At 47.3% G+C, this 18318-nt stretch overlaps 1 protein-coding gene and 1 long non-coding RNA gene across 9 annotated transcripts in view; one reads left to right on the plus strand and one right to left on the minus strand.

The window, feature by feature from the left end:
- The window catches only part of CEP112 (centrosomal protein 112), a 447202-nt gene that overhangs the window by 251986 nt on the left and 176898 nt on the right, over positions 1-18318 (minus strand). For all 8 annotated transcript variants that reach the window (XM_068264055.1, XM_068264054.1, XM_068264058.1 and 5 more), the window contains exon 17: positions 15619-15698. In XM_068264055.1, the coding sequence (XP_068120156.1) occupies positions 15619-15698 (80 nt within the window). The remainder of the gene's footprint in view (positions 1-15618; positions 15699-18318) is intronic.
- The window catches only part of LOC137542267 (uncharacterized), a 109592-nt gene that overhangs the window by 6451 nt on the left and 84823 nt on the right, over positions 1-18318 (plus strand). The window contains exon 2 of the long non-coding RNA XR_011025389.1: positions 11168-11271. This is a non-coding gene — a long non-coding RNA (uncharacterized lncRNA). The remainder of the gene's footprint in view (positions 1-11167; positions 11272-18318) is intronic.

Consider the following 18318-nt stretch of genomic DNA (forward strand, 5'->3'; position numbering starts at 1 on the left):
GTGTCAGAGATACACAGGCCATACAGAGGATGCCCATGATACAGGGGCTCCCCATAGGGTGTCAGAGATACACAGGCCATACAGAGGATGCCCATGATACAGGGGCTGCCCAGAGGGTGTCAGAGATACACAGGCCATACAGAGGTTGCCCATGATACAGGGGCTCCCCAGAGGGTGTCAGAGATGCACAGGCCATACAGAGGATGCCCATGATACAGGGGCTCCCCAGAGGGTGTCAGAGATACACAGGCCATACAGAGGATGCCCATTATACAGGGGCTCCCCATAGGGTGTCAGAGATACACAGGCCATACAGAGGATGCCCATGATACAGGGGCTCCCCATAGGGTGTCAGAGATACACAGGCCATACAGAGGATGCCCATTATACAGGGGCTCCCCATAGGGTGTCAGAGATACACAGGCCATACAGAGGATGCCCATGATACAGGGGCTCCCCATAGGGTGTCAGAGATACACAGGCCATACAGAGGATGCCCATGATACAGGGGCTCCCCAGAGGGTGTCAGAGATGCACAGGCCATACAGAGGATGCCCATGATACAGGGGCTCCCCAGAGGGTGTCAGAGATACACAGGCCATACAGAGGTTGCCCATGATACAGGGGCTCCCCAGAGGGTGTCAGAGATACACAGGCCATACAGAGGATGCCCATGATACAGGGGCTCCCCATAGGGTGTCAGAGATACACAGGCCATACAGAGGATGCCCATGATACAGGGGCTCCCCAGAGGGTGTCAGAGATACACAGGCCATACAGAGGATGCCCATGATACAGGGGCTCCCCAGAGGGTGTCAGAGATACACAGGCCATACAGAGGATGCCCATGATACAGGGGCTCCCCAGAGGGTGTCAGAGATGCACAGGCCATACAGAGGATGCCCATGATACAGGGGCTCCCCAGAGGGTGTCAGAGATACACAGGCCATACAGAGGTTGCCCATGATACAGGGGCTCCCCAGAGGGTGTCAGAGATACACAGGCCATACAGAGGATGCCCATGATACAGGGGCTCCCCAGAGGGTGTCAGAGATACACAAGCCATACAGAGGATGCCCATGATACAGGGGCTCCCCAGAGGGTGTCAGAGATACACAGGCCATACAGAGGATGCCCATGATACAGGGGCTCCCCAGAGGGTGTCAGAGATACACAAGCCATACAGAGGATGCCCATGATACAGGGGCTCCCCATAGGGCACCCAGGATATAGGGTTCCTCAGCTGGAGTCCAGGACACTGCGGTTCCATAGAGGGCATGCAGGAACATCCCAGAGGACACCCATGACACAGTGGCTCCCGGGGGTCGTCCAGGATGCTTCCCAGCCAGAGCATATCCAGGATATCCAGGATAGGTCTCCTACAATGTTGTATTGCATGCCCAGGCTTATTTATTGTCTGTTTTACAATGTCCTAATCATGCTCCACTTAAATGCGGAGGATGTCTACCTATAAGTATTAGTTTGCTTCTTCTATTGCTATTGTATTGCTGCCCTGTCTCTGTTGTGCCATTGTCTTGTTTGTTCAGTTGCCAGTTGCCATGTGTACCGCAATCTATTCAGAGTACGACAACCATCATACTCGGCAAATAAAGGATTTGTGATTCTGATTTCTGAGGGAATTACCTGCTCCATCAGCCAAGTGTAGAGAGCATTCATAATATAGAGACTATGGCTATCATTCATAAAGCATTTCCGCATGCAGAAATGCATAAAACAGCTGACTTTACCGAACACTTAGCAAGTTCGGCATTCATAAAGGCTCTTTCCGCATGAAAATCTGACATTACCGAGCAGAGCGATAAATCACTTCCTTGTGCGGTGATTATTGTAAAAAATATAGCAAAATGATAATTCATAAAGATTACCGCAAGCGGAGTGAGGTCGGGAAGTACCCCTCCCTCTGATGTGGCGATACCAATGTAAGTGAGTGGAGACACACAGACCTCCCAGGCAGCTGCAGTAGAGCGGAACACGGAGAAATGTACCAACTCGGCAGCTTCCTGTGCTTCCACAAGCCTTCCGCCTGCCTAGTTCGGGAAATCTACGCACTACTATCGCACGTGAACACTTTTTCATGAATGCCCACCCAGAAGTCTAAAATACCAACAGCAGGGTTTTCCCGCACTGATTCTCCTTACCGACAACAGCTTTATGAATGATACCCTATGTAGAAAGTGAGCAGGATACAGAGGCTGTACAGAGGGCACAGGGACTCCTCCAGAAGGCTCCCAGGATACCAGGGGTCCTAGAGACCAATTGGGATACAGGGGCATATCATAGGGGCATATCCCAGGATATAGAAGATCCCCAGTATACAGGGGATCCCCAGAGAGCACTCATGATACAGAGGGTATCCAAGATACTGGGGGTCCTAGAGCACAACCAGGGTACAGGGGCTCCCAAGTGAGCACCCAGTATACAATGTCTCCACAGAGGGCACCCAGGATACAATGTCTCCACAGAGAGCACCCAGGATACAATGTCTCCACAGAGAGCACACAGGATACAATGTCTCCACAGAGGGCACCCAGGATACAATGTCTCCACAGAGAGCACACAGGATACAATGTCTCCACAGAGAGCACACAGGATACAATGTCTCCACAGAGAGCACCCAGTATACAATGTCTTCACAGAGAGCACCCAGTATACAATGTCTCCACAGAGAGCACCCAGGATACAATGTCTCCACGGAGAGCACCCAGTATACAATGTCTCCACAGAGAGCACCCAGTATACAATGTCTCCACAGAGAGCACCCAGGATACAATGTCTCCACATAGAGCACCCAGGATACAATGTCTCCACAGAGAGCACACAGGATACAATGTCTCCACAGAGAGCACACAGGATACAATGTCTCCACAGAGAGCACCCAGTATACAATGTCTCCACAGAGAGCACCCAGGATACAATGTCTCCACATAGAGCACCCAGGATACAATGTCTCCACAGAGAGCACCCAGGATACAATGTCTCTACAGAGAGCACCCAGGATACAATGTCTCCACAGAGAGCACCCAGGATACAATGTCTCCACAGAGAGCACACAGGATACAATGTCTCCACAGAGAGCACACAGGATACAATGTCTCCACAGAGAGCACCCAGTATACAATGTCTCCACAGAGAGCACCCAGGATACAATGTCTCCACAGAGAGCACCCAGGATACAATGTCTCCACAGAGGGCACCCAGGATACAATGTCTCCACAGAGAGCACCCAGGATACAATGTCTCCACAGAGGGCACCCAGGATACAATGTCTCCACAGAGGGCACCCAGGATACAATGTCTCCACAGAGGGCACCCAGGATACAAGGTCTCCACAGAGGGCACCCAGGATATAATGTCTCCACAGAGAACACCCAGGATACAATGTCTCCACAGAGAGCACCCAGGATACAATGTCTCCACAGAGAGCACCCAGGATACAATGTCTCCACAGAGAGCACCCAGGATACAATGTCTCCACAGAGAGCACCCAGGATACAATGTCTCCACAGAGAGCACCCAGTATACAATGTCTCCACAGAGGGCACCCAGGATACAATGTCTCCACAGAGGGCACCCAGGATACAATGTCTCCACAGAGGGCACCCGGGATACAATGTCTCCACAGAGAGCACTCAGGATACAATGTCTCCACAGAGGGCACCCAGGATACAATGTCTCCACAGAGGGCACCCAGGATACAAGGTCTCCACAGAGGGCACCCAGGATACAATGTCTCCACAGAGAACACCCAGGATACAATGTCTCCACAGAGGGCACTCAGGATATAATGTCTCCACAGAGGGCACCCAGGATACAATGTCTCCACAGAGGGCACTCAGGATATAATGTCACCACAGAGGGCACCCAGGATACAATGTCTCCACAGAGGGCACCCAGGATACAATGTCTCCACAGAGGGCACCCAGGATACAATGTCTCCACAGAGGGCACTCAGGATATAATGTCTCCACAGAGGGCACCCAGGATACAATGTCTCCACAGAGAGCACTCAGGATACAATGTCTCCACAGAGAGCACTCAGGATACAATGTCTCCACAGAGGGCACCCAGGATACAATGTCTCCACAGAGGGCACCCAGGATACAATGTCTCCACAGAGGGCACCCAGGATACAATGTCTCCACAGAGGGCACCCAGGATACAATGTCTCCACAGAGGGCACCCAGGATACAATGTCTCCACAGAGGGCACCCAGGATACAATGTCTCCACAGAGGGCACCCAGGATACAATGTCTCCACAGAGGGCACTCAGGATACAATGTCTCCACAGAGGGCACCCAGGATACAATGTCTCCACAGAGGGCACCCAGGATACGTCTCCACAGGGGGCACCCAGGATACAATGTCTCCACAGAGGGCACCCAGGATACAATGTCTCCACAGGGGGCACCCAGGATACAATGTCTCCACAGAGGGCACCCAGGATACAATGTCTCCACAGAGGGCACCCAGGATACAATGTCTCCACAGAGGGCACCCAGGATACAATGTCTCCACAGAGAGCACTCAGGATACAATGTCTCCACAGAGGGCACCCAGGATACAATGTCTCCACAGAGGGCACCCAGGATACAATGTCTCCACAGAGGGCACCCAGGATACAATGTCTCCACAGAGGGCACCCAGGATACAATGTCTCCACAGAGGGCACCCAGGATACAATGTCTCCACAGAGGGCACCCAGGATACAATGTCTCCACAGAGAGCACTCAGGATACAATGTCTCCACAGGGGGCACCCAGGATACAATGCCTCCACAGAGAGCACTCGGGATACAATGTCTCCACAGGGGGCACCCAGGATACAATGTCTCCACAGAGGGCACCCAGGATACAATGTCTCCACAGAGGGCACCCAGGATACAAGGTCTCCACAGAGGGCACCCAGGATATAATGTCTCCACAGAGAACACCCAGGATACAATGTCTCCACAGAGAGCACCCAGGATACAATGTCTCCACAGAGGGCACCCAGGATACAATGTCTCCACAGAGGGCACCCAGGATACAATGTCTCAACAGAGGGCACCCAGGATACAATGTCTCCACAGAGGGCACCCAGGATACAATGTCTCAACAGAGGGCACCCGAGAACATTCAGGATTCAGGGGCTCCCCAAAGAGTATGCAGGGTCTCTTCACAAAGCACTCAAGTTACAGGGCCCCCCAAAATACCAGGGGCTCTCCAGAGGGCACATGTGGCTTCAGGGGCTCCCAGAAGGCTCAGAGGCAACACAAAGCACATCACTATGCATTGTCATCTTATAGCTTGCTCTTGATTTATGAACTCACTAATAAATACAGCTAAGTTTGCCACTATTTGGAGGTATCAGCTGGGCGTTGTGAGCCCCGGGAGGACTAGATGAGTTGGGAAGGTGATTGGCCGGAGCACACAGTGGGATACAGACACATTGTCCATCTGCAGAGGAGATGCTAGCACCAGGCTGTCCCTATCCCTGAGTGTTCTCAGTCATCACAGCTGGCAGCACATTCCTGAGGGATGATCCTCAGACCCCTCCAGCAGCCCAAAATCATCATTCTTTACAGGGCAATAATCCCAATTATTCCAGCCCAGCCAGCATCATTCACCATTTACAGGGCGCCGAGCATGAATGGCCCCACAGAGGGGCACTGACACAACAGTCTCCTCAAAATTCTGAAACGTGTCTTCTGAGTCTGCTGACACCAGAGAGATGCTGCAGTCTAATGTCATAGCATTCCTCAGGGCCTTCCACAGTGTCCCAGTGTCTACAGATACACATCACTCTCTCACATGGCATCATACCAATCAATTCATGTATATATTAGTGGATATAGCGCTGGCTTCTTCCAGAGCACTTTATAACAACAACAAACATTTGTAAAGCACTTTTCTCTTGTAGGACACAAAGCTCATAAGAATGGCTCAGACCAGTAATCGGTTGGATGATAAAGTGTGGTACAGAGGGGGAATTCTACAAGTTCACCAATGCCAAGCTAAACAGGTGGCTTTTCAGTCTTGATTTCAATACCTCACCTCCAGGGATGAAGCTGTCCTTACTGGGTGTGGTAGGGAGTTCCAAATGGTAGGGGCAGCATGACAGAAAGCTCTGTCTCCAAAGGTTTGAGGTGCACTCTGGGAGTGACTAAGTTTATGGATCCTGCTGCTCTGAGGTTGTCAGAGGTGTGGTGCAGTTTCAGCAAGTCCTTCATGTATCCATGGCCCAAATTGTGTAGGGATTTGAATGTCAGCAGTGTATAATCTTGTCGCTAGCTGTCCCTAGAGGGAAGTTCAGTACCTGTAGCCAATTTGAATGCACCGAGGACACCATCCGTGCCTTCCGTGCAGTTCCGCCAGGTCCCCGCTGCTCAATAGCCCCCCGGGCCGGCTCCCGACCCCACAGCCCGGGTTGGGCTCTCCTGCCTCCTCTAAAATGTGCATTCAAATTGGCTCCCTCCCCCCGCCAGCCAATCAGGCTGATCAGCTGTCATAGGCTTCAGCCTATGACAGCCGATCACTCCCTAGCCTCAGGAGGGGACAGCCGTGTCACACGGCCGTCCCCAGTACAGCGCTGCTGCCGATCACAGCGCTGTATATGTAAATATACTGCGATTATGCCGTCTAACAGTATCCCGCTCAGAGACTGAAGAGAGGGCGGAGCTCCTCCCCCTCCCGAGCAGGAGATGCACGCACATCCTGTGCGCAATCTCCTGCAAACTGCAGCCCCAGGACTTGACGCCAATCGGCGTTAGGCGGTCCTGGGGCTGCCGCCACGGCCACGCCCGTGGGCGTGGAGCGGTCTTAAGGTAGTTAAGCACCGTGCTTTGGAAACTGACGTTATAGAGTGTCATTAACACTTATTGGTAAATCAGGCAGAGAAGTGGACAGAGACGGTGCAAAAAGGATTAGCTCCATTTTACTCATATTAAGTTTTAAGAAGCGAGAGGTCATGAAAGAGGATATCGCATAGCAGTCAGGAACAAGTGTGAGGAGGAAGTTAAGGTCTGGGGCCCGAGAGGTACCGTTGTGTATTATCTGCATATAAGGATTATTGAAACCCAAATTGATTAAGTTGCCAAGACTGTGTATGTAGATGGAAAAGAGGAGGAGGCCAAAGACAGAGCCTTGAGGTACCCCCACAGATAAAGGATGGGGAGATGAGGCCATACACTTATAGATTTGCAACAGATTCAACCATCAGATAGATTTCTGTCAGATGCCTGTTAAGTCGAATTTGACAGGAATCTATCTGATGTATGCAACACAATAGGAACAGATTTCCAATAGATTTCAGAATGAAATTTATTGGAAATCTATCTAAATTCATGATTGGACCATTAGATCCAATGCAACTCTATGGGCCATGGATCTGCTACCAGCAGCAGATCGACCTAGATCTTCCAACCTGTCAGATCAAATCCATCTAAATCGATCGAAATCGGCCACAAATCGATCAATCGATAGATTTGAATGAATCAATTTCTGATCAATTCCATAGAATCGATCGATTGCTGAAATCAACCAATGTATGGGCCCCTTTAGAAAGAGACTGTGAAAGACCTTCCAGAGAGATGGGAAGATATCCAGGAGAGAGTGAGGACATTTATGCCTACAGATGAAAGTATCTGTAGGGGGTAAGGGGTGGTCAACAGTATCAAACGCTGATGACAGATTGAAAAGGATGAATATGGAATTATGGACGTTGGATTCATCAATAAGAAAATTAGCGACGTGCTGGACACGCCGAAACACAATGTGACATGACTGGTACACGGATACCCAATGGAGGTACCCGCAGTCCCTTTGTCGTCTCGGATGACCACCACTGTTGGCCACAGAGGATGGAGAAGCTGCCACCTGAGAATGATGTTTTGGGTTTCAGCATTGTAAAGCCGATACACTACTTTCTAGCAAGTAGGTTTTTAATTTTGTGTGCTGTATACAGTAAAAACGTTAATAAACTACGGAGCGCTCCTCCATCTTTTTCCTCATCAATAAAAAAAAAAAAATACCACCTACTGACTGCCAGCGACCAATTCCAGCTCAAAGTTGATTTCTCCACCAGTGATGAGCGAAAACGCAAAAATTCTTTTTGCCGAAAAAAAGCACTAATTTCTTTTCGATAGGCGAATTTTCGCTCGAATATTTTCACGTTAATTTTCGCCCAATGCCGTTATTTTCGCGTTAAATTCGTAGTTCATCGCGTACTTATTTCCGCATAGTCGTAGTAGCGCTATGCAAAGCTTCACCCACTACGCGTAGTTAGCGTATGTTTTGCGAAGTCAACTATGCGTGCGGTAACTGCGTCTATATGGATCATTGCACATGCGCAGAAATATTATTGCCCTTCTATACGTATTCAATTCCGCATTGGAAGGTGGAATGTATGCATGTATTAGTTCACCCATGCGCATATTTAGCGGATTATTGCGGAAATTTTTCCGCATAAGGGCATAAGCGTCCGCATACAGCGAAGTTTCTTTAATTTTCGCTGCTGGTCGAAAATGCGAATAATATATAACGGGATTTTCGATGCGAAAATGACTTGGGCGAAAATTCGCAAGCAACACTGTTCTCCACATCTGAAATGCTGGAAAATATCAAGCAAAATACTGGCTATCGTTCCGCGTGTATGTGCTTTCCATTACTTTTCAATTGATCTGCAATCTGGAAAATTATAGGAAAACTGATTGTAATTTGAAAAAAAAAAAATTGCATATTTGTGCACATTAGCTTTTCTTCTACTTCCAATCAATGTCAGATCTGAGCATAGCTGAATAGGATCTGACGTGAGAATTGCATGGTGTGTAGCAGGCTGAAGCCTCATACACAAGCAGCATAGGAATCAGGCAGGATGATGGTACAGGACAGTCTCACCTGAAAATCTAGGGGTTGTACAAGTGTCCCACAGGCAAGCCAAATCTCTAATGGTACCCATACACGGTACAATAAAAACATTCGATTTTCCCATTTATTTCTACCAAAATGATCAAATTGAATGAAAGTTAAAAAATAATCTTTCTTTTCGATCTAGAAAAAAGAACAATTATCCGTTTTTGTCTATAAAAAGCCGATCAGACATGTTGGAAAAATCTTTATACGCGATCTAACGGAATGATCAATCTAAATTATCTAGTCGAAAAAAAATAAAAAAAATTGTACCATGTATGGGCAGCTTGAGTGACACCAACAGACAAACACATTGTTCCCCTCCTTACAATGCCCAACAGAAGCTGCTGCATTGCACACTACACCACCATCTCTCCTCCTCTCTCCATAGAAACAGCACCAGCTGATCGGCTATAGTCAAGCGCTGTGTCTTTATAGCACTCATTGCCCAATACATTGGTCTGGGCACAGCCATTAGGAACAACAAAGATTAAAGGATACCCGAAGTGACATGTGACATGATGAGATACACATGTGTATGTACAGTGCCTAGAACACTAATAACTAGGCTGTGTTCCTTTTTTTTCTTTCTCTCCCTGAAAGCGTTAAATATCAGGTATGTAAGTGGCTGACTCAGTTCTGACAGGAAGTGACTACAGTGTGACCCTCACTGATAAGAAATTCCAACTATAAACCACTTTGCTAGCAGAAAATGGCTTCTGAGAGCAAGAAAGAGGTAAAAAAGGGGAATTTCTTATCAGTGAGGGTCACACTGTAGTCACTTCCTGTCTGAGTCAGGACTGAGTCAGCCACTTACATACCTGATGTTTAACTCTTTCAGGCAGAGAAAGATAAAAAGAAACACAGCCTAGTTATTTGTCTGCTAGGCACTGTACATACACATGTCTATCTCATCATGTCACATGTCACTTCGGGTATCCTTTAACTGATTAAAGTTTCAGGACGTAGATTCTACATCCTAATTAGCCCCCCCTGTGTGTTCTAGGACATAGAATCTACGTCCTGTATTAATTCCCCCTGTCTGTCGTGCACGCTCGTGCACAGACACGTGAATGGTCAAGTGAATGATTATAGTTGTTAGCTAGCAACAATCATTCAATAAAGTAAGGGGGGGGGGGGGAGCTGTAAAAGTAAAGAAAAAAAATTAAAGTGACATAGTCCCAATAAAATAAAAAATATTTTTTTTTAATTCCCCATTAATTTTAACCCAAACCTAGCCTTTTAACCCATTATTAACCCCTACAATACCTAAACCTGTTTATAAACGTTTAATGACTGCCGCCAGTAGCGATGTAACTGTAGCCATGTAACGCTCTGCCATTGCCTAGCGATGCATTTATACAGCACTCTTGCCCCCTGAACTGTCGCCCTAGAGAACGCATTTGATCGCCACAGACGCGCAGACTGGGGATAACGGTCCGCCACATGCTCAGCTAAAAGTAAAATGGGGTATCATTTTAATCGGGAAGGGCCAAATAATTTATTTGTAAATGTTTAATAACTGTGGGACGTGTGATGCGAAAATTAGGAAGGGTGAAAAATGAAAAAAATGTTTGTTTTCTGCATTCACGCCTAATTTTTCCCTATAAATGGACTATAAAAGAAAATAGTTTTAGGAGAAATATATTACCCAAAGAAAGCCTAGATTGTACTGAAAAAAACAAGATATGTATCCCTAAGATGGCATAGATACCGCATTTTTCGTCATATAAGACGCACCTTGGTTTAGAGTGCAAAAATAAGGAAAAAAATAAGCTAAACTTAGGTGCGTCTACACTGCAGGGGTGTCTTATGGACCTTTTATCCCCTAAAGCTGCCTCAAAGCTACTCTATCTACACTACACCAATCCCTGCTGCCCTAACAACTAAGCTACACAGCAATACAACACACTACACTACCACAAAACATGAATACACTTCACTACACTAAGACAACAAACCACTGCAATAGTGCTGCTGCTGCTGCCTGCTGCTGCTACTACTACTTTATAAATACAATAAATAATAATAAAACTACACCTGTTCCTGCCACCATGCTCCTCTTAGCTTAGTGCAACGTGGCTAGGGCTACGCATGACGCTGCTGCACGTGATGTAAACAGGAAGTAGGAGGACAGGAGGATGGAACACCCGGCGTGTAGCGGCAGAGGGGGCGGATTTCCATGAGTGGCAGCGCCGAGCGGATCGCGGCAGGAGAGGGGGACAATGCCACTAATGCTTTTCTTTTTCCTCCTTCACAGGAGCGGAGGACCTGGCGGCGGAGGTGGCATCCGAGAACTGCGTCTGAGGAGGTGAAGAGGATCGTGGCTGAAGCGAGGGGAAGAGGAGCATGGCGGCAAGATGGGTAAGCACTTCCCTGCGCACTCTGGAACATTTTTTTTTTGTGCATTTGGCATATAAGACGCAACCAATTCCCCCCCCCTCCCCCATTTTGGGGAAGAAAAAGTGCGTCTTATATGCCCAAAAATACGGTAATTAAAAAGTTACTGCTGTATCAAAACGACACAGCTAAAGTGTCAAAAATGTCAGGAACTTTAAGGTGTAAAAAAACGTGGAACGAGAACCAGTTAACCAATCGTGTAGGAAAAGTATTATGTCAATAAAGGTACATACACACGTCTGATTTTTCCGGTTGTTTGGACGTCAAATCAGGCGTGTGTACAAACGATCGTTCTGCTGATAAGTCTGGTTTTGACGGATCCACTTGGCGGATACGTCAAAATCAGCCTTATCAGCCGAACGATCATTTGTACACACATCCATTTTGCCGTCCAAACGACCGGTCGTTTGGAAAAATCAGACGTGTGTATGTACCTTAACCAGTTCGGCCTATCTGGACGAGCTTCCTCGTCCAGATAGGCACTGCTGCTGACGCCGGCTGGTGCACGCGATCGGGCGCGCCCCTGCGCGCGCTCCCGCTTCCCGCCGTTAGCCCCCCGATCAGTGAATGGGAATATAATTCCCCTTCACCGATCTAACTTCCCTGCAGAAATACCGACGCTTTCTCTCCAGAGAGCGCGGTTTTTCTGCCCCCAGGAAACTTCTCCCCAGCATTTTAGTTTCTGGATGTGAGATCGTTCGCATCCAGGACTTTTTCCACTGTAAAAATAATAAATAGTAAACTGCACCCACATACATTTTTAATTAAAAAAAAAATATATTATACATTTAAAATTAGCAGTTTCCCTCCCACACCAAAAATTACCCACATACACTTTTTTTTATTAAAAAAAAAAAAATACAATAAAAACAAAACAAAAACAACATAAATAGTTACCCAAGGGTCTGAACTTTTTAAATATGCATGTCAAGTGAATATGTTGTTATATTATTTAAAATTATAAGCTTATAAATAGTGATGGACGCAAATTGAAAAAATGCACCTTTATTTCTAAATGAAATATCGGCACCATAAATTGTGATAGGGACATTGTTTAAACGGTGTAATAATCGGGACAGATGGGCAAATAAAATACATGAGTTTTAATTACGGTAGCGTATATTAATTTCAAACTATAATGGCCAAAAACTGAGAAATAATGAATTTTTTTCATTTCTTTCTTAATCTTCCTGTTAAAATAGATTTAGAAAAAAATAATTCTTAGCAAAATGTACTACCCAAAGAAAGCCTAATTAGTGGTGGAAAAGACAAGATATAGATTAATTCATTGTGATAAGTAGCAATAAAGTTATAGGCGAATGAATGGGAGGTGAACCAGCTCGGATGCATGAGATTTTCGGACTGCGGTGCTGAACCGGTTAATACAGTGTCATGTGATGGTCAGAACATTTTAAACTTAAGCTGGTAACAATACTGCACCTAAGGCAGATACATAATAATACACACATGCATGGCCACTATACTGTGTATGTGTATATATATATATATATATATATATATATATATATATATATATATATATATATATATATATATATATATATATATATATATATATATATATATATATATATATATACACATACACACACACAGTATAGTATCAGTAGCGGACATACGGCCGTGCTGCCGCACGAGGGCCCCTGAAGTTCCGTTGCTTCAGGGGCCCATTAAGTATATATATATATATATATATATATATATATATTTTATTTTTTTTTTCCCCTGGGGGGCCCCGACTCCTATCCTCCCTCCCTCACCTCGGAGGCCCCCCTCCCGGTATGCACGGCGGGAGAGCGACAAATAGAGGATGTCTCCGGGGCTCCAGGCAGGCGCTAGAGGCTCAGCCGCTTGGTCTCCAATATGTCTCCAACTCTTTATACTGCTCACTACTAAACCAGGAAGTAGCGAGCAGTATACAGAGTTGGAGACATATTGGAGACCAAGCGGCTGAGCCTCTAGCGCCTGCCTGGAGCCCCGGAGACTTCCTCTATTTGCCGCTCTCCCACCGCGCATATCGGGAGGGGGGCCCCCCGGGAGGTGAGGAAGGGAGGGAGTGAGGATAGGAGTCGGGCCCCCCACCCGGATAGCTACCCACCCACCCTGCTACCTGCCTACCCACCCGGCTACCTACCCACCCACCAGGCTTCCTACCTACCTACCCGACTACCTAACCACCCACCAGGCTTCCTACCTACCTACCCACCCGGCTACCTAACCACCTACTTACCCGGCTACCTACCCACCCACCAGGCTTCCTACCTACCCACCCGGCTACCTACCTACCTACCCACCCGACTACCTAACCACCCACCAGGCTTCCTACCTACCTACCCACCCGGCTACCTACCCACCCACCAGGCTTCCTACCCACCCACCAGGCTTCCTACCTACCCACCCGGCTACCTACCCACCCACCAGGCTTAATACCTATCTACCCACCCGACTACCTAACCACCCACCCGACTACATAACCACCCACCCGGCTACCTACCCACCCGGCTACCTACCCACCCGGCTACCTACCTAACCACCCACCCGGCTACTTACCGGGCTAGTTACCAACCCACCCACCAGGCTACCTACCCACCCACCCGGCTACCCACCCACCAGGCTGCCTACCTACCTACCTACCCACCCACCCGGCTACATACCTACCTACCCACCCACCCACCAGGCTACCTACCTACCGGTCTAGTTACCAACCCACCCACCAGGCTGCCTTCCCACCCACCCACTCACCCACCAGGCTACCTATCCACCCAACCACCCATGGGAGCTGCGCGCCGGATGGAGGCTGGGACAGGAGGTCTGCTGCTGCAGGTGAGTAAATGCTTTTGTTTTTTTATTTATATTAGCAAGTGTATGTTCTGGGCAGGTCTGCCTCATGATTGCATGTATTTTCTGCGCAAATCTGCCGACATGATTGCATGTATTTTCTGCGCAAATCTGCCGACATGATTGCATGTATTTTCTGGGCACATCTGCCGACATGATTGCACGCATTTTCTGGGCATATCTGCCGACTTGATTGCACGTATTTTCTGGGCATATCTGCCGACATGATTGCACGTATTTTCTGGGCATATCTGCCGACATGATTGCACGTATTTCCTGGGCATATCTGCCGACTTGATTGCACGTATTTTCTGGGCATATCTGCTGACTTGATTGCACGTATTTTCTGGTCATATCTGCCGACATGATTGCACGTATTTTCTGGGTATATCTGCCGACATGATTGCACGTATTTTATGGGCATATCTGCCGACATGATTGCATGTATTTTATGGGCATATCTGCCGACATGATTGCATGTATTTTTTGGGCATATCTGCCAACATGATGTGTATTTTCTTGAGAAAACCTGCACAATTATGTGAATTTTCTGGGGAAAGGGTCACCAAAACTTGGGCCCACTGTCTTTGCGTTGCACTTTTCAAGGGAACCTGAGGTGAGAATAATCTTGAGGCTGCCATATTTCTCTCCTTTTAAGCAATACCAGTTGCCTGGCTGCCGTGCTGGTCCTCTGCCTCTTATTCTTTCAACCATAGACCCTGAACAAGCATGCAGCAGGTCAGGGGTTTCTGACAATATTGTCAGAACTGAGAAGATTAGCTGCATGCTTGTTGCTGGTGTAATTCAGTTTATTACTGCAGCCAAATAGATCAGCAGGGCCGCCAGGCAACTAGTATTGTTTAAAAGGAAATAAACCCTCACCCCGGGTTCGCGTTGTTAGTTAGCTCCGCCCTCATCTGGTCATTGCCACGCCCATTTTTTAGCGTCGCAGGTTCTGTAGGGGGCCCACAATTGCAATTTTGCACAGGGGCCCACTGCTGGCTGTGTCTGCCACTGGTGTGTGTGTGTGTGTGTGTGTGTGTGTGTGTGTGTGTGTGTGTGTGTGTGTGTGTGTGTGTACACAAAATATATATACTGTATGTTGACACAATATGTGTGTGTTTTTACATAAAGACAAACCCCTATACACACACACACACACAATGTATCCATCTATACACACACTTAACTTATACACACTGCATAACTTATACACACTATGTATACACACGCACTGCACATGCATGATTTATACACACACACAAGCACACTGCACATGCCTAATTTATGCATACACTAACATTGTACACATACTTTCACATTGTACACACACACTGCACATGCATAATTTACACACACACACACACACACACACACACACACACACACACACACACACACACACACGCATAATGTATGCAAAAACTTTCCCATTATACACCCACAACTTACTGTAGGAGTTGGTTCAGTTTCGCAATCTTCTTCTGCGCTATGTCTCGCTCATCCTCCATCTTCTTCTGCAGATCATGTACCTGTCACGTCAATAAAAAAACATCAATAAATGCAAGATAAAACAAACAGATTCTTGCACAGGGATGCCACTCTCGGCTGCCTCCTGCAGAAATTAATTTAAATCATCTGTTCCCTCGAGATACCTTGCCAGGATCCAACCAGAACTACTGATCCCAGCTTCCTTTCCCATAGTACAGGAAGCCCAGAGTGCAACACAACATGCACTTGGTTCCCTCACATTATATTCTGGCATGGTCAGAGGTCTCTCTTCTATTGTATCTTGCCATCTACTGGCTTTCTCATCCCCACTGTACAAGTTGTTCTGCACGACTGAGCACTATCTGTGCTGCACTTGTATATCCTGTATATCTGTATAGCTTTACTAGTGTTAAGAGACAGGGAGGGGAGGCTAGTGTTATGAGACAGAGAGGGGAGGCTAGTGTTAAGAGACAGAGAGGGGAGGCTAGTGTTAAGAGACAGAGAGGGGAGGCTAGTGTTAAGAGACAGAGAGGGGAGGCTAGTGTTAGGCATGGAGAGGGGAGGTTAGTGTTGGGGACAGGGAGGGGAAGCTAGTGTTAGAGACAGAGGAGAGGCTAGTGTTAGAGACAGAGAGGAGAGGCTAGTGTTAGCCATGAAGACGGGACGTTAGTGTTAGGCATGGAGAGGAGAGGCTAGTGTTAAGAGACAGGGATGGGAAGCTAGTGTTAGGAGACAGAGAGGAGAGGACAGTGTTAGGGACAGAGAGGAGAGCCTAGTGTTAGAGACAGAGAGGAGGCTAGTGTTAGAGACAGAGAGGGGAGGCTAGTGTTAGGGACAGAGAGGGGAAGTTAGTGTTAGGGACAGGGAGGGGAGGCTAGTATTGGAGACAGGGAGGGGAGGCTAGTGTTAGAGACAGAGAGGGGAGGCTAGTGTTAGGGACAGAGAGGGGAAGTTAGTGTTAGGGACAGGGAGGGGAGGCTAGTATTGGAGACAGGGAGGGGAGGCTAGTGTTAGAGACAGAGAGGAGAGGCTAGTGTTAGGCATGGAGAGGGAACGTTAGTGTTAGGCATGGAGAGGAAAGGCTTTCTGAGAGCTTTTCAAAAAAATGCTCCCATTGACTTTCATTACAACTGCAGTAAAATTGCGCAATTTTACCACAACCACGATTTAAATGAAAGTCAATGGGAGTGTTTTTTAAAAAAGCTCTCAGAAAAGCACTTAGTGTGTCTGAGCCCCGAGGGTAGCAATTTGGTGTACTCAGTTGAGGGCTTAGATGCTTTCCTTGCATTGAAAGACATCCATGGCTACAATTACTAGGTCATGCCTAATGATGTTGATCCAGGGATTTTATCTGATTGCCATCTGGAGTCGGGAAGGAATTTTTCCCTTTTGGGGCTAATTGGACCACGCCTTGTAAGGGTTTTTTCGCCTTCCTCTGGATCAACAGGGATATGTGAGGGAGCAGGCTGGTGTTGTACTTTGTACTGGTTGAACTCGATGGACGTATGTCTTTTTTCAACCAAAATAACTATGTAACTATGTATGTAACTATGTAACTAATACCCAAAAACATCAACTATGGATTTGTGTGGTACTATAAGTCGTGAGGCTTGGATTGGTAGCGATATGGGGTTACCCAGTGATGTTATGCAGTACCAGAAACACTAGATATGGGGTTGTATGGCACTATACTTTATGCAACTCGGATTGGTATTGATATATTGGGGTACCCAGTGATGTTATGCGGACCCAGAACCACCAGTGACCCTGGTTTGTAGAAACAAAAACAAAAAAAACAACAATAACATGGCTTTAACCAAGTGATGCATACATGTTGCATTTCAGACAAGGGGAAGCTATGCAGTTTCATATGATACGAGAAAGCAATAATGTACTATGCAGTGCTCTAAGTCAAGGTCCTCTAGGTTCATTTTGTTCCTCTTCATAGGATCATGTGCTTCCGGAGGCTAACCAAGCAGCCTGTATCCATCTCCTTATCACAAACACTGGCATGTTATTTATGAAACGGGCTGGTCAAGCTAGAAGCCTGCCCCCTACTGACACAAATAGGCATCAGTCCTTGCATTTCTCTCCAAGGAGAAGGGAACAGCTACCTCACGCTGCTCACATCAGTAAGAATCTGCTTCTGGTCCCAGAACTCAGCTGATGACTTTGGGCCAAAGTCGTCTCATGCGGCTCTCCCTGCAAGATGTCTGTCAGTGTATGGCCAGCCTCAGATGTGGATGGTGTTCATTTACAGATAACACGCACATCACAGCAGCTGCTTCCTGTACAGACTCAGAGAAGCCGCATTCCCCCTGCAGGCCGAGACACTTTATACGGGACGTTCTGCCTTCTAAGGATGCCCTGTCACATTTCGCCGCTCTGTGCTAATGAGATGTGCTGTGAAAGTGAAGAAAATAAGATGAAACAATGCGGTGAGGCGGCATACATGAAATATTCAGATGGAGGATGAAAGCGGCTTGAGCGGTTATCATTCCGGATGAACAACAAGAAACAGTGCCGCCATCAAACAACAGGCGCAGATCAGCCATTCATCTCCAGCTACTTCCAAGGTGCCTCAATAACTCGCCGTCCGAGGAGGAGGAGGTCTCCCTGGAGGCGCTGGAGGAAACAGCACCGCATACATATTCACATCGG

Source organism: Hyperolius riggenbachi, chromosome 12 (assembly GCF_040937935.1).
Source record: "Hyperolius riggenbachi isolate aHypRig1 chromosome 12, aHypRig1.pri, whole genome shotgun sequence".
Taxonomy (NCBI): domain Eukaryota; kingdom Metazoa; phylum Chordata; class Amphibia; order Anura; family Hyperoliidae; genus Hyperolius; species Hyperolius riggenbachi.